Here is a 19,334-nt window from a genome sequence, read left to right as displayed (position 1 = left end):
TGGATGGCTTTCCTCCACCCATGGGATAAGCTCTAGCATCCTTTATGCAGCTGCCCACACCAGATTCCTGACCATCTCATATGCTCCAGCAACACCCAGTTTATTTTGGTTCCTTTCAGAAGCCTCACATCCAGGCTTTGGTTTGTGCTGTTCTCTCTTTTGGAACAACTACTCTGTCCCCTCTTCCACCTTGCCTTGGAAACTCCTTAAAAAAAAAAAAATTCACCTTAAATGTGTTGTCATTTAACATCTGGGTATGCTTTCTCAGATTCATGGAGTCTGGGCACCTTCCCTAGGGCTCCCACAGCAGCTAGTACTTCCCTTATCTAGCACCATACCCTATTGCAGGGGTTCAACCCTGACTACACATTAGAGTCTTCCAGAAAACCTGTGAGTTATATTACTACCTAGGCTCCTCTCCAGACCAACCATATCAGGAGGTGGGGCCTGGGCACTTCCAGTGTTAGAAACTCACACACAATTCCAATCTTCAGTCAGGATTGAGAGCTATTGCTCTAGTAGATTACTGACTTGTTTCCATCTCCCAGTGAAGACAGGAACAGCATCCCAAGCTGGTAGAGTGATGGGTAAATATCTACTTTACGTGTGGACAGCATAGAGTGACACTATGCGTGGCTTTAACCCATGTGAATGTGACAGTGTGGAACGCCACTCATTCAGTAGCGGAACCCTAAGTGACACCGTGTGTGTCACAGTGTGAATGTGTCCTAGGACACTGTGTATGGTTGAACACTGGGACGGGAAGGATGTTACCACACGAGTGGCTGTGCCCTTTGTGTGTGACTGATGAATGGCTGGGGGACTCTAGCCAGGCTGTCAGCCTCGCCGCGCCGCCAGGGCAGGGTTTGAGGAAAAAGGAACTGGAGCTGCCCTTCACTAAGATGGCGACTGCAGGTCGCTAGTCCTCACAAGAGGCTGCACGGCCGGTGACCGTGAAGCGGAAGGAAGAGGCGCAGAGGCGCGAGACCAGGGCCGCAAGTAGTAAAGCCACTCGCAGGTCAGTCGGGTCAGCTCCACGCAGAGTGGCCGGCGCAGCCCGACCACCTACTCGGCGCCCTAGCACCGCCCCTCGCCACGCCCGCCGCCGGTGGGCGGGGCCCACATCCCCGAACCGCCAGGCGGTGGAGGCCGAACTTGCACAGGCCGTCCAATGGCGTGTAACGGGCGGGGCCCAGCGCGCACCTGCGCGTCTATTAATCGAAGTTCAAGCTCCGGATCCAGTCAAGAACTTGGGAATCGAAACTCGGCAACACAAGATGCTGAGCTCCTCTCAAAGCCCCCAGGACGACACCTGGACAGAGTCCTTCTCTCTGCTTTTGGGACTTGGCGCTGCCCTCTACTTGGGCTACTACTGGACATGGGTACCCCAGGTGGGTGCGGGTCCAGAGCTCTCGCTGGCGGGTTTAGGTTACTGGAGTTCAGGGGCCACTTCCAATCGGGGCTCGAGCCCTTTGTGGGAGCTGGCTTGGTTGGCTGTCCAGGTCCAGGTGAAATTTTGACGCCACAACCCCACCACTACTCCTGCCCTGCGCTCCAACCAGGCTCAGCTTTGCTATTAACACGGAAAAGAAAGTTGATTCTTTGTCTGCCTAGATTCTCTGCATTCTCCGCGTACTCCCTATACTCGCTGGGCCTCTCAGGTATCGGAAGGATGCTGTTGCTTATTATGCGGACCAACGCTTGCGGAAAGGCGGGGTGGAAGATATCCTGAGGTGACAGGGAGATACACACACTGTGGTTTTCTTTTTAGGCAGTCTACTGACTTCCTCGTTAGTTGCACTGAATGAAGAAACCAGTCTGTGGGGTGGTAACTCCTAACATCACCCCATCAGTAGGACCTTGCTTCTCTTAAGGACTGGCAGAGGTTCCTGCCTATCTCAGGAATACCCTAACTGTCCTTACTCATTGAGCCCTGTTTTAAGTTCTAGGCTCTCCATGTATAGTGCAGTGGAAAAGTCTGAAGAGGATGATTTTAATGAACTTGGAGAGTTTATTCTCACTGAAATTTGCATATCCCCCCAATCAAAATCTTTTAATTTTCATTAAACTCACAGTAGCTGAGTCTCGGAGAAGGCAATGGCAACCCACTCCAGTACTCTTGCCTGGAAAATCCCATGGACGGAGGAGCCTGGTGGGCTGCAGTCCATGGGGTCGAGAAGAGTCGGGCACGACTGAGCGACTTTACTTTCACTTTTCACTTTCATGCATTGGAGAAGGAAATGGCAAGAACTCCAGTGTTCTTGCCTGGAGAATCCTAGGGACGGGTGAGCCTGGTGGGCTGCCGTCTATGGGATCGCACAGAGTCGGACATGAATGAAGCGACTTAGCAGCAGCAGCAGCTGAGTCTAACAAGAACTCAGCTTGACTGAAGTTTGATTGAAGCCCTTTAAAAAGATCTATAGGGAAATTTAATGTTACCTAAATTTTCCTATATTTGCAGAGCTTTATACATCCTATGTATTGTTTATAAAATATTTCTGCCTTAATAAAAGCAATTTTAAAAATCAAAACTTTACAATACCCTATAAACCTTACATGTCTGATTTGAAAAGTCAGTTAGAACACAGTTGTCCTTAACTAAACACTTTCCTTTGTTTGCAAACAGCCACAGAGAAATCAGAGACCTCTGCCACTATATACTACAAGCCCTTCTGTGAGTTCCAAATCCTGGTTAAAATCCAGGGCAAATGTCATTCTGGAGGCTCTGAGGACATGCTGTTCAGATTGTCCAGCTTGGCAATGGATTGGTATTGATTCACCAACAGTGATTAATGGCATCTTATTCATTAATTCTCAGGGATAAGTCAGGAAACACTTTAATAGAGTTAAAAGGAAATTCACATACATCAAACCTGTGATTTTATTAGCACTTGTTCTACACCTCTGAGGTGATTGACCAAATATTTAATAGATTGATGACTCAAAATCTTGGCAACTAGGAGATAATATAGTATAATGATTAAGAGCACAAGCTCTTGAGTCAGACAGACTTGGGTTTCAATTCCCAGCTCTACCACTAACTGGCTTTGGCACATTTTGTGCCCTGTGACACATATTCATACACGTTTCCACAGGGGGATCATAGGTAAGGTTTATAGGGTATTGTGAGGTGTGGATTTTCAAAGATATCTCAAACAGCTGTTGTGAAGGTTACAGGATATAATCATGTACAGTGCTTAGCACAGTATCTGGCACATAAGGAGCACTCAACAAATCTTACTAGTATTAGAGATAATACATATTTTTTACATTTTTAAATTGAAGTATAGTTGATTTACTTTGTTGTCTTAGTTTCTGCTATACAGAAAAGTGATTCAGTTATATTATATATATTATTTTTTAAAATATTCTTTTCCATTATGGTTTATCATAGGATATTGAATATAGTTCTCTGTGCTATCCAGTAGGATCTTGTTGTGTATCCATTCTATATATAAATGCTTACATTTGCTAACCCAACCTCCACTCCAACCCTCCCTCAGGCCCCTCCCCCTTGGTGACCACAAATCTGTTCTTTATGTCCATGAGTCTGTTTCTCTTTTGAAGATAGGTTTGTGTCATATTTTAGATTTCACATATAAGTGATATCACATGGTATTTGTCTTTCTCTTTCTGACATACTTCAGTCAGTATGATAATCTGTAGTTGCATCCTTGTTGCTGCAAATGGCATTATTTCCTGGGTTTTTATGGCTTAGTAGTATTCCATTGTATATAGGTATCGTATCTTTTTTATCCATCTGTCAATGGACATTTAGTTTGTTTCTATATCTTGGCTATTATAAATAGTGCTATTGTGAACATATGAACATAGAATATATCTTTTTGAATTAGAATTTTTTGTGGCTGTATGCCCAGGAGTGGAATTGCTGGATCATGAGATTTAGTTTTCTGTGGAACCTCCATACTGTTTTCCATAGTGGCTGTACCAACTTACATTCCCACCAACAGTGTAGGAGGGTTCTCTTTTTACCACATCCTTGTCAGCATTTATTATTTATAGAGCATTTAATGATGGCCATTTTGATTGGTAGTAGTTCACTATACCTCACTGTAGTTTTGATCTGCATTTCTCTATTAGACAGGCTGAGCATCTTTTCATGTGCCTATTAGCCGTTTGCATTTCTTCTTTGGAGACATGTCTATTTAGGTCTTCTGTCCATTTTTTGATTGGGTTGTCTATTTTTGTTGTTGCTGAGTTGTATGAACTGTTTGTATATTTTGGAAATTAAGCCCTTGTTGGTTGCGTTCTTTACCAAATATTTTTTCTCATTCTATAGGTTGGTTTTTCATTTTGTTTATGGTTTCCTTTGCTGTGCAAAAGGGTGTAAGCTTGATCAAATCCTATTTGCTTATTTTTGTTTTTATTTCTATTGCCTTGGGTAACTGACCTGAGAAAATATTGGTATGATTTATGTCAGAGAATGTTTTGCTTAATATCATTATTAATTCCACTTTGCCTTTTGCTTGCTGTGTGACTCTGGGCAAACAACTTAACCTTTGTCATAGTTTCATTTATAGTAAGGTTGGGTTTAGCCTAGTGCTAGCAAATAGCATATAGTGAATCACAGATGTTATTATTCCAGGGCTTAAGAACCAAGGTATGAGTCACAACAGTCATACTACCAACCTGGCCTCTCAAGTTCATCACTTACTTGGCCCCTTTTGACTACAGGAAGAGACAGGAGTCTGGTCCTCAGGTCCCCTCAGGCCTGCAACAGAAATGCCATTTCTGTTTTTTGATTCTGAGACCTTTTGTCTTTGTACAGCATACTCCCCATTTACAAGCCTTCTATGTGACTAGGCCCTCTCATTTACTTGATGTATATCCAGAAGAACCAAGCAGAGGGGTTGAAAGTTAGGGCTAAGCGCCCACTGACCTCATCTGCCCCCTCATCCTATCCCTGTTACCTTCCCCCTGGCTGGCAGGAAGAGAAAATCTGTTTACACTGGGACTATTCCTCCATTAAAGTACAGTCAACAGCAGGGGCTGTTAAGAAAACGAGGTGTTGTGGTAAAAAGAAGCCCTTCAGTTGCAAGCATGCACAGTAAGGGATGGGAACATATGACAATGGAGTGCTAAAATCAGGAGCCAGTGTGGCCAGAGATGGTTTTGAGATGACAGTGTGGGTAATTCAACTGCAAGGCAGAAGTCACAGGTTGAATGGTACTGCATTTCTTCAGCCTCTGCTCAGGACCCCAACCTTTCCTGCAGGAGATCAGCTGGGTAACTTATATTACTTGCTATCTCCAAAATGGGTTTGGGGCATGGATAGGCTGAGTGTGGAAGCTGGTTCAGGGTCAGTTCTGGAGAGGTGGCACTCTAGGTCTGGAATTTCCAGAGCTCTAGTGGGACTCCAGATTGAGGTATGCTAGATTTCTCACCCCCAGATGAGGCAGTGCCCTCCAGGCTGGCCTCTGGGAAGAGGTCTCTCTGGTGTTGGGCACCTCACTGGCTTGGTGCAAATATCAGGGGAGTGAGGCCAATGGTTTTGTGTGGTTACAGAGGCCACAGCTGGTGACTGGGTCTCGATTTCTGGCCTTCCTGGAGCAACACTGTCCAGTCACTCTGGAGACTTTCTATCCTACACTCTGGTGTTTTGAGGGGCGGCTACAAACCATCTTCAGAGTCTTACTGCAGTCCCGGCCGGTAGTCCCTTACTCGAGGTAAGAGAAACAGATGGAGTGAATAGGAAGCTGCAAATATAAGGAAATCTTTATAGGGAATAAAATTATTTGGCTGTGTCAGGTCTTAATTGTGGCACTCGGGATCTTTTGTTGCGGCACACTAATTCTCCAGTTGTGCCAGGCAAGCTCAGGTTGTGGCCTGCAGGCTCCAGAGTACATGGGCTTCAGTAGTTGTGGCACGGAGGCTAAGTTGCTTCATGATATGTGGGATCTTAGTTCTCCAACCAGGGATCGAATCCACGTCCTCTGCACTGGAAGGTGGATTCTTAACCACTGGACCACCAACTTAGTCCCTCATCTACCTCTTTTAAAATGGAGGTAACCTTCACTCCATCTACCTCAGTGTGCTGAGGGTAACCAGGGTGGCTATATGGAAGAGCTTATGTACAACCATGAGGTAATTTAATATTCAATCTTTTATGTCCCCATTATACCTTGTTATGATCTTCAGGTTTTGTGCAATACGTGCCCTCAAATGATGAGAAATTGTGGGAGTTGATTGGGGAGGGAGAGGAAGGTAAAAAAATCTTTTGAAGTACATGGACTTCCTAATCCTAATAGTATCTTTGTGTGCCTTTTTCTCCAAAACCACAGTGAAGTTCTCGAAACTCCAGATGGAGGCCAGATCCTCCTAGACTGGGCCAGCCAATCTAACAGTCAGTACCCCGACCCTAGCACCCAGCCCACTGTATTACTGCTTCCTGGCATCACAGGCAGTAGTCAGGAGACATATATCTTGCACCTAGTTGATCAAGCTTTGAAGGATGGCTACAGGTAAGGATGGGAGCAGCCCAGAGAACTGGGTGATGTCTAATAACTTGTAATTGTGTGTGTGGTGGGGTGGGATGGGGGCGGTGTCAATTCAGACCCTGCTAGCTCTGGGGAGGTGCCATATGAAGGGCACTTTATGACTGAGGTCTTTCTGAAAGGTACCAGGAGGGGAGAAGAGCCTGTAGGGAGGGTCTGGCTAACATGTACCTGTGTGTGCCACAGGGCTGTTGTATTTAATAACCGGGGCTGCCGAGGGGAAGAACTACTGGTGAGTACCCTCCTTCCTCTAGTGGTCCTTCACTCCGCCTCTTCGGATATCCTGGGTCCTGCACCTCTACCTACCTGTCTTCCATTTCTTGAGTCCTTTCATTTTTCTGCCTTCTGTCCAAGGCCCCCCTCTCTACCCAATGATCCAGTTTGCCTCAGACCCATAGGGCCTTCTGTGCCAGCAACACTGAAGATCTGGTGACAGTCATCAACCACATAAAGAGTCGCTACCCCCAAGCCCCACTGCTGGCTGTGGGCATCTCTCTCGGAGGGTAAAGATTGCCTCACTTAACCCAAAGGCCCAGTCTTCCTTCCCCCCTTCCCTCCTCCACATCCTCTCCCCATCTCCAGTCCTGACTCCCCAGTGCCGACCCTTCTCTCACGGCCTGGTCCAACCCTGCAGGATATTAGTGCTGAATCACCTGGCTCGGACGGGACGGGCAGCAGGCCTGGTGGCAGCACTGACTCTGTCTGCGTGCTGGGACTCCTTTGAGACCACCCGCTCCCTGGAGACCCCCCTGAACTCCCTGCTCTTCAATCACCGCCTCACTGCTGGGCTCTGTCAAGTCGTGAACCGGTAGGGTCCTGATGAGCAGCAAAGGGCAGAGAACAGGGAAGGATGGCACATGCCAGGCCCTCCCAGTGCTCGGGTCTGCTCCGTGTGTGTACTTTTCTCCATTGAGATAAGACCGAGGGTGGCTCTGGGTCGGGTCCGGGTGCAGAGCCAAACCTCTGTTCTTTTGTAGAAACAGAAAGGTGATGGATAACGTGGTGAATGTCGACTTTGTCCTACAGGTGTGGTCTTCCAGCTCTCCCCTTTGCCCCATATTGTTCTTCCCACATCTTATTCCCTTGTCCTCATCCTAGCCTATCCCGCCTTCTACCACCTGCAGGCCCGCACCATCCGCGAATTTGATGAGCGCTACACAGCTGTGGTCTTTGGCTATCAAGACTGTACTGCCTACTACCAAGCAGCCAGTCCAAGAACCAAGGTCAATGCCATCCAGATCCCTGTGCTCTGTCTCAACGCAGCTGATGACCCTTTCTCCCCCGTTGACGGTGAGCACCGGGGATCCAGATGCTTTAGGCCCCAGGGGAAATGGGCCGTGTGTGAGGTGCAAGTGGAGAGCACCTGGACCCTTGGCAGAGGCCAGGGCTCCTAACCTCCTTTCCGACTCCTCTCGCCCCAGCTCTTCCCCTACAGGCTGCCCAACACTCTCTCCACGTTGCACTGCTAGTCACGGCCCGGGGCGGCCACATCGGCTTCCTGGAAGGACTGCTTCCCTGGCAGCATTGCTACATGAGCCGCCTCCTGCATCAGTACGCCGAAGCCATCTTCCAGCACCCGGCAGAGTTGCCGGGCCCCAGGTCACCCACCCCTTCAGAGGCAGGCAAGAGCTGACAAGAGTCTTAGTTCAGTCTTCCCTTGTTTATTAAATATCAACTTTTCATGCCAAATGGGCTGAAGTTCCTTTTCCCTTTCCTCAAGGCTAGGGCAGACTCTCCAGGAACTTACTGCATATGGCCTGGTGGGCTTGGAGCTACCCAGTGGAACCCAAAGATTACTGCCTGCATCTTCATTCTGCTCCTTCCTTCCCTAATAGCAAGTCCCAGGCCACTGCAGGCCCCCAGCAAATCCCAGGGCCTCATGTGAAGAGCAACTGGCCATAAGGCTGTGGGGTACGAGGAGAAAATGATTGTTTCTGCAGGAAGGACAGCACAGCAGTGCCTCCAAGTTCTTGGGCATCTTCACATATTTCTGGAGAAAAAGTTCAAGCTCAACTCTGGAGCCCCTGGTAGACAGTGGGAAGGAGGCAAGTGGTACGGCCTGGCCCTCAGACACCACTGTCCTGGGCGGATCCACAGATGATGAACACAAGGTTCCCAGGACTCAGGGTTGCACAGGGCCAGAGCCAGGCTTTAACTGGGAAGGGCAGGCACTGCCCATCAGTCTCATCGTGGCAACCTCAGCTGTGGACCCAGGTGGAGTGAGCAGTGGGCTCCAGGCCCCTGTTCTGGTCTAGAAGGTGGCAGTGTCCAAGCCCCTGGTTCCCTGGGAGCAGGGAGGCTAAAGAAAACCTGGAAAGGCACTCTGGAGCAGCAGGATAGTCATAACAATAAGCCCAACACACAGCAGCAGCAGCAGCCACACAGGAGCACTTCCTGCAGGAGGGAGAAGGGAAGAATTCAGAAGGCAAAGGAGTGGCATTGCAGCCCAGAGAACAGAACCATTCAAGGAGGGGACAGGTGACTATAGACAAGCATCCTATTCTCCGGGGGGGCAAGTTTCTGCTCCAGTTAAAGGGGGAGTGGTACTCCTACCCCACCTCAAGGACTCACGTCGTGAGGGCAGCAGGTGCAGCTGGCAACGACTATCCACAGCCACAGAGAACAGAGCAGTTTCGTGGGACCCAAGGAGCTCTGGACCACGACCTTTCTCAGGCAGAAAGGCCACATCTGTCACCACAATGCCATGGGCCTCCTTCACATAGTACAGACGCTGGGGACAAGAGGAAAGCTAGTGAGGGAAAGACCAGTTGGGAAGATTCCTTCTGGAAAACACACGCTCTGCCCCCAGACTTTCCCTCTACAGGCTGGGCCCGACACCTTCGTGCACACTCAGTGAAGGAGGCCTAGAATCTCTACCCCAGAGAGCCCTCAGGGCTGTGCCCAGGTCCATCCATTACCTGGAGCGAGAAAGCTATGTAGATGGCAACAGAGCCAGTGACCGTGCCCAGGCCCAGAAAAGTGCCCGATTCACTGCAACAAAAAAACGCTCACTGTCCTGGAATCCTGTGCAGCAGCAACAGCCCCCAGGGATGTGGGCAGCATGTCTCCTTAAGCTGCCCCGGGCACCCTCACACCCAGCCAAGCCACCGCTGTCTCATACCTGACACTAAGGCAGGAGATGACTTCATGGCCACAGGGCCTGGTCCGAAGGGGCAGGAACGTGGAGCCATCCCAGGCTGTGAGGTAGCAGGGCGGGGGCTGGCGCAGACGCTTGTGGGGAATCTGCACCGTGAAGAGTCGCAGACCGGCAGGCTGGTCTGGAACCTGCCCAAACCTTGGGGCCGGGCGAGAGGCTGTTCAGCTCCCGGGGCCTGCCCAGCCCTCCTGTACCCTGGTCAGGTCTGGGGTAACACCCAACAAGGCTCCGATCCCCTCCCCACCAGCTTCCCCCCGGCCTTTTCCCACTCCCCCACCACATCTAGGCTGTGCCTCTTTCAGCCACCCTCTGGGGTCTTCACACCTGCAGGCCTGGTAGCGATAAGGCGTGTTAGAAAACGTGGGTCCATTCTCTTGCCAGTGCAGCTGTGTCACCAGCTGATCCTTCTGCCACACGGAAGCCTTAAGGTCCCAGCCCACAGTTACCAACTAGTCAGGGATCAAGATTCCAAGGATGGACAGTTAGGGGGATCCACTTACTGGACAAGCAGCATAATCACCTACTTTCTCCACCCTGTTACCTCCTCACCTTGCCATCAGGCCCCAGAGCTAGGTCTTCAATCTCCCCTTCGTGGGCTTTGAACTCCAGAACCTTCTCTAAGGTGGGTACCTGCAGCCAAACCACCACCACAGTCAGCCTAGGCACCCAGCAAGAGTGCAAATGATACCCACTCCTCTTCTCTACTAATGGCCACTCGGTGCAGGCTTTACTCACAAGCTTCCCAGGACCCAGGTTCAGTTTCTCACAATTCTGGCCTTGCCGTTACTGACACTCATCCTCTACCTCCCCAAACCACACCTTCCAGACACGAACGCAGCCATCTGTCCCTCCAGTGGCAAGCAAGGTATTATCATGGTTGAAGCACACAACTTTCTGCAGTGGATCACGGCTGAAGTCTGTCTGCACTTCGTGCAAATTCTCTACGCTGAATTCCACCCCCTCCTGGTGGGTTTCAGCGCCAGACTTCTTCTCTGCTGGGGCTGCCCCTTTCCTTTGCCGAGGCCCCTGCTCCTTGGAACCTGCAACACAAACAGCCTGCCAGGTTCCAGGCTTCTAGAGTAAGTCCTACTGGCCCTTTCCAGTGGTGAACATCAGCTTCTCTCTTGCTACCGTAATCCCACCTCCAGCCCCACTTCTTCAGAGACCAAGATGAGCAAGAATTCACTAATTTAACCCTTTGCCCAAAGCTAGCGGGGAGGCTCTCACCTGCCTTCTCTGCCTTGTTTTTGCCCTTCTGCTGATGGATCTGGAAGCGCAGGAGCTGACAGTGGGCATCCTGCCCTGCAGCAAGGATGTTACCAGCCAGCGCCAAGTTCATGGTGGCCCGTGTCTCTGTGTCATGAGAGTGTAGTAAAGAGGCGCTGAGGCGCCCATTAATCTGCTCCAGCTGCAGAAAGTGCTGTGGGAGAGGGAACCAGGACAAGCAAGGTTCAGAGAGCACCTCAAGGGCAAACTTACATCCTGTAGTCAGAAGCCCCAACCCCTCTGCTACCTGCATTTTCTAGTTTAAAGACTTTTTCCAAACTTTTTTCTTTTTTGAGCCTCACTCATGTGTACTGGTCTTCGCTGGTGGCTCAGACGGTAAAGAATCTACTGCAGTGTAGGAGACCCAGGTTCGACCCCTGGGTTGGGAAGATCCCCTGGAGAAGGGAATGGCTACCCACTCCAGTATTCTTGCCTGAAGAATTCCATGGAAAGAGAAGCCTGTCGGTCTACAGTCCATGGGGTAGCAGAATCGGACACGACTGAGCGACTATTATTTTCACTTTTTTTTTCACTTTCTTGCGTACAGCAAACAAGGCTGGGATTATCATGTCTAGTCTGCAAAACAACATGGTAACTCTCAAACGAGTGAAGAATCCTCCTACCTTATATTCCACTCTCGCCGCTACCAGTGGGCAGACAGACAAGTCTAATGCAGCCTCCACAAGAAAGCCAGGTTACAACCCCTGGAGTTGATTCCTGAGATCGAATTGAAGCGTTCCTGCCTAGGCAGCGCTGTGTGCAGTTTTCACTTTACTTTAGGAGCCTCTCAATTCACCAGTGAGTGGTTCAAGACAAATTCGCGCCGGGACGCCCGGCACGCCGCGGTTCCCACCCGGGAGGGGCAGGGTCCGAAGCGGGGATGCGGCCCGCTCCCCGACCTCCGGGAATCGCCCTCAGCCCGCTGTGCGACCCGGCCCCAGCGGGCCTATATACTCACCACGCCATTCTTTATGCCGGTCTTGGCGGCACCTCCTCCGCCCGCAGCGATGAGCAGCCCCGCGCTGGGGTCGACCCGAAGCGCATACAACGGGAACGGGGCCCGGTACAGCTCTGGCGTCCGGCGCCGACCCATCCCGCTCGCCGCGCGCTTCACTGTCGGCGCCAAGGTCCCCGGGACATGCCGCGCCCGGCCTTCGACTGCTGTCCCGGCCGCTGTGGACCTTGGTCCGGTCCCTGCCGAGAGGACTCCAGACCCTCTCACACCCGCCGAGCTGCCGAAACTCTAATCACACTGTAAGTATCCCTAACACTGCTCGGGGCCGTATAACCCGGTCTCGCAGACGCGCAGCGCGCAGGCGCACCCAGACCGCTCTCCTCGCGCAGGCGCAGAGCCACCGATACGCGTCAGCACTAGCCGGCATCTGGCTGGCGGAACCCGGCCGTGTGAATTCCGTTCTCCGCTTTCAGATGATGGCACACTACGCCATCTTTCTGCGGGGCGGTGGAGGCGGGCGGCTGCTTCACGGAAACGTCTGGCTCGGGGCGGGGGCAGGCTAAAAGATTAAGGGAGGTTAATAAGCCTTTAATAAATCCTCGGATCAGGGCTGTCCACACTTCAAGAGTGACATGCAGACTCGTCAAGCAGTAGCCCTTAGGTTTACCGCCCCGCCCTGAGACAAAGTGATTTAATCCAAGGTCACACTTCTGGCTTTCTTGCCTCTTAAACGGAGGCAGCGTGGACTTGAAAAGAAACTTGGCTTCAAATCCCGATGCCACCGCTTCGTAGTATGAGGAAGCTACTATTTACAATGAACACCAGTCCTACAAAGTTTGCAGAGGTGGGAGCTGGCTATTCTCTACGCCCCACACCCTCTCCAGGCACCTCAGGGTTCATGGGTAGATAGGCAACTTGACCCCCAGGCAGTTGAAGGTCTCTGCCTAGCCCCCATCCTCCTGAGAGGGCCCTTGGGTTTTTGATCTCCATCCAATGTGGGGATTCCCTCTTTCTCTGCAGTGAACCCTAGGCCTGCCCTTCCCTTCAAGGAAACACCTTCTGCTGCTCCCCTGGCGACATCAGCATGAGTCTTTGTTAATCTGAAGTGTAACCAGAGGAAGGGGCCCAGTGGCTTCATCTCTGGGGATGCCATTAACTGTCCCATCAAATTGAGTTAAATGTTTGAAGGGCCTGGCAGAGCCTTCTGCACCTCTCAGTTGCTCAGGTCTTGTGGGTCCCTTGACCTCTTCAGATATACTGCATGCACTATCCTTGACCATTCTGTTAACTTTGACTCTCCTGCACCCCTTGTTGGGTTCTGGTCACCCTGCAGGTACAGCCACCCACAGTATCTGCTCAGCAAGATGCAAACACAAGTTTTGCAGGGTCAGGCTTTTTTTTTTTTTTTAATTGGTTACACAGAAGGCTGAGTGGGGCCTCAGATGCCCTTGGTCCTCTTCAGCCAGGAGAAAGCAGACTCCACAAGGGGCTCCCAGGGTTCAGGACTGGAGAACACACCTGACCTCCAGCCAGCCAGCCCTTCAGAGTGTCTCGGGGGCTCCCTGAGGTCTGGAGCCGAGCAGGGCTGGTGGGATTCAGAAGAGGTGCTCCAGGGGGCCTCCGTGGCTCTGGAACTAGAGTGGTGACTTTTGGGGAATGGGCCCTAGAGAGGCAGGTCTCTTTGGGGCAGAGGAAGGCCTGGGCTTCAAGTGGACCGTAGCCTGCTTTGGTGCCTGAGTTAGAGACTCTGAATGGCGTGTGGAGTTTAGTGACTGGCGGTCTACAGACCTGAAGCTCCCGTTCTGGGACAGGGTGCCTGCCCCTAGATCTGCCTTGGCTGGAGCTGCTGGGGCTTGAGCTACCTGGGCTTGACACCCACTGGCCTGAGCAGCCTTGGCCTGAGGCCCTGCTTCCTCCGGCCTTCTTTTTGGCAGCAGATGTAGAGCCTTGGCCTGGCCCTGAGGCAGGCGGAGGCCAAAGCCAATGCCCATGCGGAGTGGTCCAGATTCCTTGCCCTGGGCACAGGGCAGCAGCTGGGGGAAAGCAAGCAGCCTGGGTCCAGTCCTGTACCTGGGGATGGGGCAAGAGGGGGTGCGGAGCCGGAGACACACCAGGCATACAGGGTATTCCACGACCGGGGCCTTGTCGGTTTGGCCTAGCCACAGGCGCTGCAAAAGCAGTAGCTGCAAGTCGTGGGCGATACGACGGTGCCCCAGATGGAGCACCAGGGCTTGGGCCAGGGCTCCTGGGTCCTTGAACTCTGCAGGGTCCTTCCCGCTTGCCACGCATACCCCCTCCGCCCCAGGGGACCTGGTGTTCCTGTACTGATGCGAGTGCCATGCCTGGCTGTTAGAGTGGACCCCACGAGAAGGTGGGCTGGGGCTCGGGGACGTGAGAGTGGAGGTAGGTAGATCTTCGAGGTGGAAAGGTGACTGGCAAGGTGAGTGGGGGAAAGAGGAATTCTGTGGCTGAGAGGGCGAGGAGTGAGTGAGGGTAGCAGAGGGGTATAGCCGGCGGGAAGGTGAGGAAGAACAGGGAGGGGAGAGAGAGAGGCAATTCTGATGAAAGAAAGTGGGGGAATTTGAGAGAGAAGAAGAGTAGGGATGTAGGACAAAGTCCGAATTTGAATCAGAAGAGTAGAGATGGGACCCCGCAGAGTGGGACCGTGGGGGAGGAGAGCAAGATGGCTGGGTGGAGCGGAGTGATTGTTGGCGAGGCTGAGGTTGTAGGTTATAGAAAAGGGAGTCTTCAGTTTGTGAGGGGCCCTGAGGGGGCCGCCCAGGGGACGCTGTGTTCCGTAGCAGCACCTGGGCCTTGTTTGGAGGCAACATTGCCTTGAATCCGGAAGGGACTGGGGCCTCAAGACCAGAGACGAGAGACCTCGCAGACGCAAGACCAGTATCTCTGAAGCCTGAAGTGGCTGAGAAATCAAAACCTTCTGTGCACAGAATGTGGCTCCAGCCTGGTAGTTGGTGTGGCTCTTGGTGGCATACGAAGGAGCCACCCAGCCCTGGAGCAGCAGGTTCTCTGAGTGTTCAGGCAGGAGCTTGGCTCTAAATGTGGTCTCTCACTTCTTTGCAGCCGGCCATTGATGAGGGGTGGAGGGCACGGAGGATCTGAACTGCCTCTTGGGAGCTGAGGGGCAGCAACAGTTATCTGGGTGGGCCAGGGAGGAAGACACAGCCCATAGGATCTGTAGAGAAAGAAACAGAGCCCATGACACGGGGAGACTGGGTCCATTTCTGGCTCTGGTTTATGTACTGTGTATGGGCTGGTTCACCACGATCCTAAATCCATACCACCCCTGGGGTCAGAAGAGCTGGCAAAAAGCTCCAGAGAAGGTGAGAATGGAGAAGGAGAGGAGAGGCAAGGGAGGGTAGGGTGGAGAGGATGGAGTTAGAGGAGGGGAATTGGGAGATGGAGACTGAGATGGAACTAGGAATTGAGGGTGTTCTGGTCCTGGGAACTCTTACCAATAAAGGTTCCTCTGGGCTGTTTCTCAAGGCACTTCAGCAATGAGGGGACCTTGGAGAGAGGGAAATAGAGTCAACAAATGGTGGATATGCCCCTCTCTGCCCCCAGCGTCTGTCAACCTAAACTCACTCTGACTCAGATTTTGGTCTGAGTCTTGCCCTCAGTCCTTGTTCAGCCAGGAGGAGGTCTTCTATTACGGGTTTTCTTTCTCTTAAATCCAAATCACAGATTCTGCAAGCATCCTGGTTTTGTGGCACTCTGGTGGCCCTAATCCCTGTCTTCCCTAATGCTGATGTCCTCTGACTCAGCCTGGCCCCAACCCAGGTGGCTTTTCACACTCAGTAGCAGCAGTAGCAGTGGGGCCAGCTGGTGAAAGCCTCTGGGAGACAGAGACTGTGTCTAAGGGGCGGCGTTGCCGCCCCCCTTGGGAGCTGGGAGCCCCATTTCCTGGAGCAGTTCTCCCTGGCACCTAGTGCCTATGTCACAAAGGCCGGGTGCTGACATCATAGGCTCTCCTCATCAAGGCTCTGGGACCTTCTCTCAGAGATCATTCGAAGCCTGGCTCTTGGCGAAACTGAAGCAAGCACAATTCTTTGGGGCATTCAGTCTCTCCTTCTGGGCCTAGTCCCCACCTCTGCTCTCTGTGCTTGTACTTCACAGCTCCCAACACCTCCTCCAGCCAGGGTTCTCCCCAACTGTACAGCCTGTCTGGGCTGGGTGCTCCCTTCAACTTCTTGTTTTCCTTTGCTTTCTGACTGTGGTTCATGGTCCACACCTTTCCCCCCTTGGATATGCTTATATGTTGTTTTTTTTTTTTTTTAAATAAAATAAAATCAGTTGTATTTTATAATTTTTAGCTTTATCGCAGTATAATTCATAAATAAAATTATAATACATTTTAAGTGTATATAGTGATATTTGATATACCAGGAAAGGAATTTTCCCAACTGTTAATGAATACATCCTTTACTTCATATATTTCATCTATATTTGGTGGGGAGATGAGAACAGTTAAGTTCTACTCTCTTTGGATATGCTTATATGGGTTTTTGTTTGTTTGTTCACTTTTTTTGTTGTTAAATTTTTAGGCCCTGCCACATGGCATGTGGGATCTCAGTTCCCCAACCAGAGATCAAACCCATGTCCTCTGCATTGGAAGCATGAAGTCTTAACCACTGGACTGCCAGGGACATCCTGCTTATATGCTTTTATATCTATTTTCTTAATGGCTTTACTGAGATATAATTCACATACCATACAATTCACTCATTTAAAGTGTGTGATTTACTGTTTTTTTGTTATACTCACAGGGTTGTGCAACTATCACCACAATATAATTTTAGACCATTTTTATATTCCCCCAAAGAAATTTCAGACCCACAGTCACTCATTCCCCCTTCCCCCCAGTTCCTTAAATCTACTTTCTGTTTCTTTGGATTTGCATATTTTAGACATTTTATATGAGTGGAATCACACAATATGTGGCCTTTTGTGTCTGACTGCTTTCACTTGGCATTATGTTTTCAAGGTTCCTACATGTAGCGTGTATCATTACTTTATTCCTTTTCATCGCTAAATAATATTTTATTATATGGAAATACCACATTTTGTTTTCCCATTCAGTTTTGTTGGTTTTACTTTTTTTTGTCAATTACGAGCAAGGCTGCTGTGGAAATTCTTGTACAAGTTTGTAAGGACATATGTTTTCATTGATCTTGAGTAGATACCAGTGATAGAGTTGCGGAATCACATGATAAGTCTATTATTAACATTTTGAGAAGCTGCCAAACTGTCTTCCAAATTAGTTGTACCATTTTCGAATCCCACCAGCAAGGTACAATGCTTCCAAGTTTTCCTATCCTCACCAACACATGCTGTTGTCTGTCTTTTTTGTTTTAGCAATCCTAGTGGGTACGAAGTCGGAGAAGACAACGGCAACCCACTCCAATACTCTTTCCTGGAAAATCCCATGGGCAGAGGAGCCTGAGTAGGCTGCAGTCCATGGGGTCGCTAAGAGCCGGACACGACTGAGCGACTTTCCTTTCACTTTTCACTTTCATGCATTGGAGAAGGAAATGGCAACCCACTCCAGTGTTCTTGCCTGGAGAATCCCAGGGATGGGGGAGCCTGGTGGGCTGCCGTCTCTGGGGTCTCACAGAGTTGGACACGACTGAAGCGACTTAGCAGCAGCAGCAGCAGAAGTGGGTGTAAAGTAGTATAATATTAGGACTTTGATTTACGTTTCACCACAGGACTGGAAAAGGTCAGTTTTCATTCCAATCCCAAAGAAAGGCAATGCCAAAGAATGCTCAAACTACCGCACAATTGCACTCATCTCACACGCTAGTAAAGTAATGCTGAAAATTCTCCAAACTAGGCTTCAGCAATACATGAACCGTGAACTTCCAGATGTTCAAGCTGGTTTTAGAAAAGGCAGAGGAACCAGAGATCAAATTGCCAACATCCACTGGATCATGGAAAAAGCAAGAGAGTTCCAGAAAAACATCTATTTCTGCTTATTGACTATGTCAAAGCCTTTGACTGTGTAGATCACAAGAAACTGTGGAAAATTCTGAAAGAGATGGGAATACCAGACCACCTGACCTGCCTCTTGAGAAACCTATATGCAGGTCAGGAGGCAACAGTTAGAACTGGACATGGAACAACAGACTGGTTCCAAATAGGAAAAGGAGTACGTCAAGGCTGTATATTGTCACCCTGCTTATTTAACTTCTATGCAGAGTACATCATGAGAAACGCTGGGCTGGAAGAAGCACAAGCTGGAATCAAGATTGTCGGGAGAAATATCAATAACCTCAGATATGCAGATGACACCACCCTTATGGCAGAAAGTGAAGAGGAACTAAAAGCCTCTGGATGAAAGTGAAAGAGGAGAGTGAAAAAGTTGGCTTAAAGCTCAACATTCAGAAAATGAAGATCATGGCATCTGGTCCCATCACTTCATGGGAAATAGATGGGGAAACAGTGTCAGACTTTATTTTTGGGGGGCTCCAAAATCACTGCAGATGGTGATTGCAGCCATGAAATTAAAAGACGCTTACTCCTTGGAAGGAAAGTTATGACCAACCTAGATAGCATATTGCAAAGCAGAGACATTACTTTGCCAACAAAGGTCCGTCTAGTCAAGGCTATGGTTTTTCCAGTGGTCATGTATAGACGTGAGAGTTGGACTGTGAAGAAGGCTGAGGGCTGAAGAATTGATGCTTTTGAACTGTGGTGTTGGAGAAGACTCTTGAGAGTCCCTTGGACTGCAAGGAGATCCAACCAGTCCATTCTGAAGGAGATCAGCCCTGGGATTTCTTTGGAAGGAATGATGGTAAAGCTGCAACTCCAGTACTTTGGCCACCTCATGCAAAGAGTTGACTCACTGGAAAAGACTCTGATGCTGGGAGGGATTGGGGGCAGGAGGAAAAGGGGACGACAGAGGATGAGATGGCTGGATGGCATCACTGACTCGATGGATGTGAGTCTGAGTGAACTCCGGGAGTTGGTGATGGACAAGGAGGCCTGGCGTGCTGCAATTCATGGGGTGGCAAAGAGTCGGACACGACTGAGTGACTGAACTGAACTGAATGACTAATGATGATGAGCATTTTTTATGTGCTTATTGGTTATTTGTTTATCTTCTTAGGAGAAATATCTATTCAAATCTTTGGCCCTTATTTTAATTAAGTTTTTTTGTGTTCGTATTGTTGAATTTTTAGTGTTCTTAAGGGAATGGATACCCATTCTAGTATTCTTTCCTGGAGAATTCCATGGTCAGAGGAGCCTGGTGGGCTACAGTCCAAGGGGTCACAAAGAGTCAGACGTGACTGAGCAACTAACACTTTATATATTTTGGATAAAGAAGTCTCTTATCTGGGTATACAAGTCTCTTATCAGATACATGATTTGCAAATATTTTCTTCTATTCTCTGGATAATCTTTTTAATTTCTTGATGGTCTC

The 19,334-nt window shown here is 49.9% G+C and overlaps 3 protein-coding genes across 8 annotated transcripts in view; 1 reads left to right on the top strand and 2 right to left on the bottom strand.

Moving 5' to 3' along the window:
- The window catches only part of LOC109566295 (guanine nucleotide-exchange factor SEC12), a 31,650-nt gene extending 19,419 nt beyond the window's left edge, over window positions 1–12,231 (bottom strand). The window contains exons 1-9 of one of the 5 annotated variants that reach the window (XM_070798969.1): window positions 11,897–12,225; window positions 10,900–11,092; window positions 10,492–10,712; window positions 10,222–10,302; window positions 9,997–10,121; window positions 9,637–9,810; window positions 9,434–9,506; window positions 9,074–9,246; window positions 8,161–8,909 (exon numbers count right to left, since the gene is read on the bottom strand). In XM_070798969.1, coding sequence (XP_070655070.1) covers window positions 8,714–8,909; window positions 9,074–9,246; window positions 9,434–9,506; window positions 9,637–9,810; window positions 9,997–10,121; window positions 10,222–10,302; window positions 10,492–10,712; window positions 10,900–11,092; window positions 11,897–12,031 — 1,371 coding nt within the window. In that variant the 5' untranslated portion in view covers window positions 12,032–12,225 and the 3' untranslated portion in view covers window positions 8,161–8,713. Of the gene's footprint in view, window positions 1–8,160; window positions 8,910–9,073; window positions 9,247–9,433; window positions 9,507–9,636; window positions 9,811–9,996; window positions 10,122–10,221; window positions 10,303–10,491; window positions 10,713–10,899; window positions 11,093–11,896 lie in introns of those variants that run through there. The other 4 variants (XM_019970551.2, XM_070798970.1, XM_019970553.2 and 1 more) reach the window with 4 other exon arrangements.
- ABHD1 (abhydrolase domain containing 1) lies at window positions 1,195–8,204 on the top strand. 2 transcript variants are annotated; one of them, XM_019970554.2, is made up of 9 exons: window positions 1,205–1,391; window positions 5,527–5,687; window positions 6,303–6,482; window positions 6,702–6,747; window positions 6,906–7,018; window positions 7,150–7,323; window positions 7,493–7,541; window positions 7,640–7,805; window positions 7,937–8,204. In XM_019970554.2, exons 1-9 carry the CDS (start codon window positions 1,278–1,280, stop codon window positions 8,146–8,148), a joined length of 1,215 nt encoding a protein of 404 aa, XP_019826113.2. In that variant the 5' UTR covers window positions 1,205–1,277; the 3' UTR covers window positions 8,149–8,204. The 2 variants fall into 2 exon arrangements, with proteins under 2 accessions (XP_019826114.2, XP_019826113.2); XM_019970555.2 differs by lacking the exon at window positions 7,493–7,541 and having other exon boundaries at window positions 1,195–1,391.
- Window positions 12,232–12,382: 151 nt separating the features above from the next.
- Window positions 12,383–15,846, bottom strand: PRR30 (proline rich 30). Its single transcript, XM_070798973.1, has 3 exons — window positions 15,497–15,846; window positions 15,367–15,418; window positions 12,383–15,086 (listed from the first exon to the last, which is right to left on the bottom strand). Exon 3 carries the CDS (start codon window positions 14,722–14,724, stop codon window positions 13,528–13,530), a length of 1,197 nt encoding a protein of 398 aa, XP_070655074.1. The 5' UTR covers window positions 14,725–15,086; window positions 15,367–15,418; window positions 15,497–15,846; the 3' UTR covers window positions 12,383–13,527.
- Window positions 15,847–19,334: the final 3,488 nt, after the last annotated feature.

Source organism: Bos indicus, chromosome 11, assembly GCF_029378745.1.
Source record: "Bos indicus isolate NIAB-ARS_2022 breed Sahiwal x Tharparkar chromosome 11, NIAB-ARS_B.indTharparkar_mat_pri_1.0, whole genome shotgun sequence".
NCBI lineage: Eukaryota > Metazoa > Chordata > Mammalia > Artiodactyla > Bovidae > Bos > Bos indicus.
This window is presented reverse-complemented; position numbering and strand designations above follow the sequence as displayed.

Bases quoted from the DNA above. Each gene is read 5' to 3' on its own strand.
- ABHD1 (XM_019970554.2), top strand. From the start codon at position 1,278: ATGCTGAGCTCCTCTCAAAGCCCCCAGGACGACACCTGGACAGAGTCC. The intron at 6,483-6,701 runs GTAAGGATGGGA...TGTGTGCCACAG, and splicing joins GCTTTGAAGGATGGCTACAG to GGCTGTTGTATTTAATAACC. The intron at 7,542-7,639 runs GTGTGGTCTTCC...TACCACCTGCAG, and splicing joins ATGTCGACTTTGTCCTACAG to GCCCGCACCATCCGCGAATT.
- PRR30 (XM_070798973.1), bottom strand. From the start codon at position 14,724: ATGTTGCCTCCAAACAAGGCCCAGGTGCTGCTACGGAACACAGCGTCC.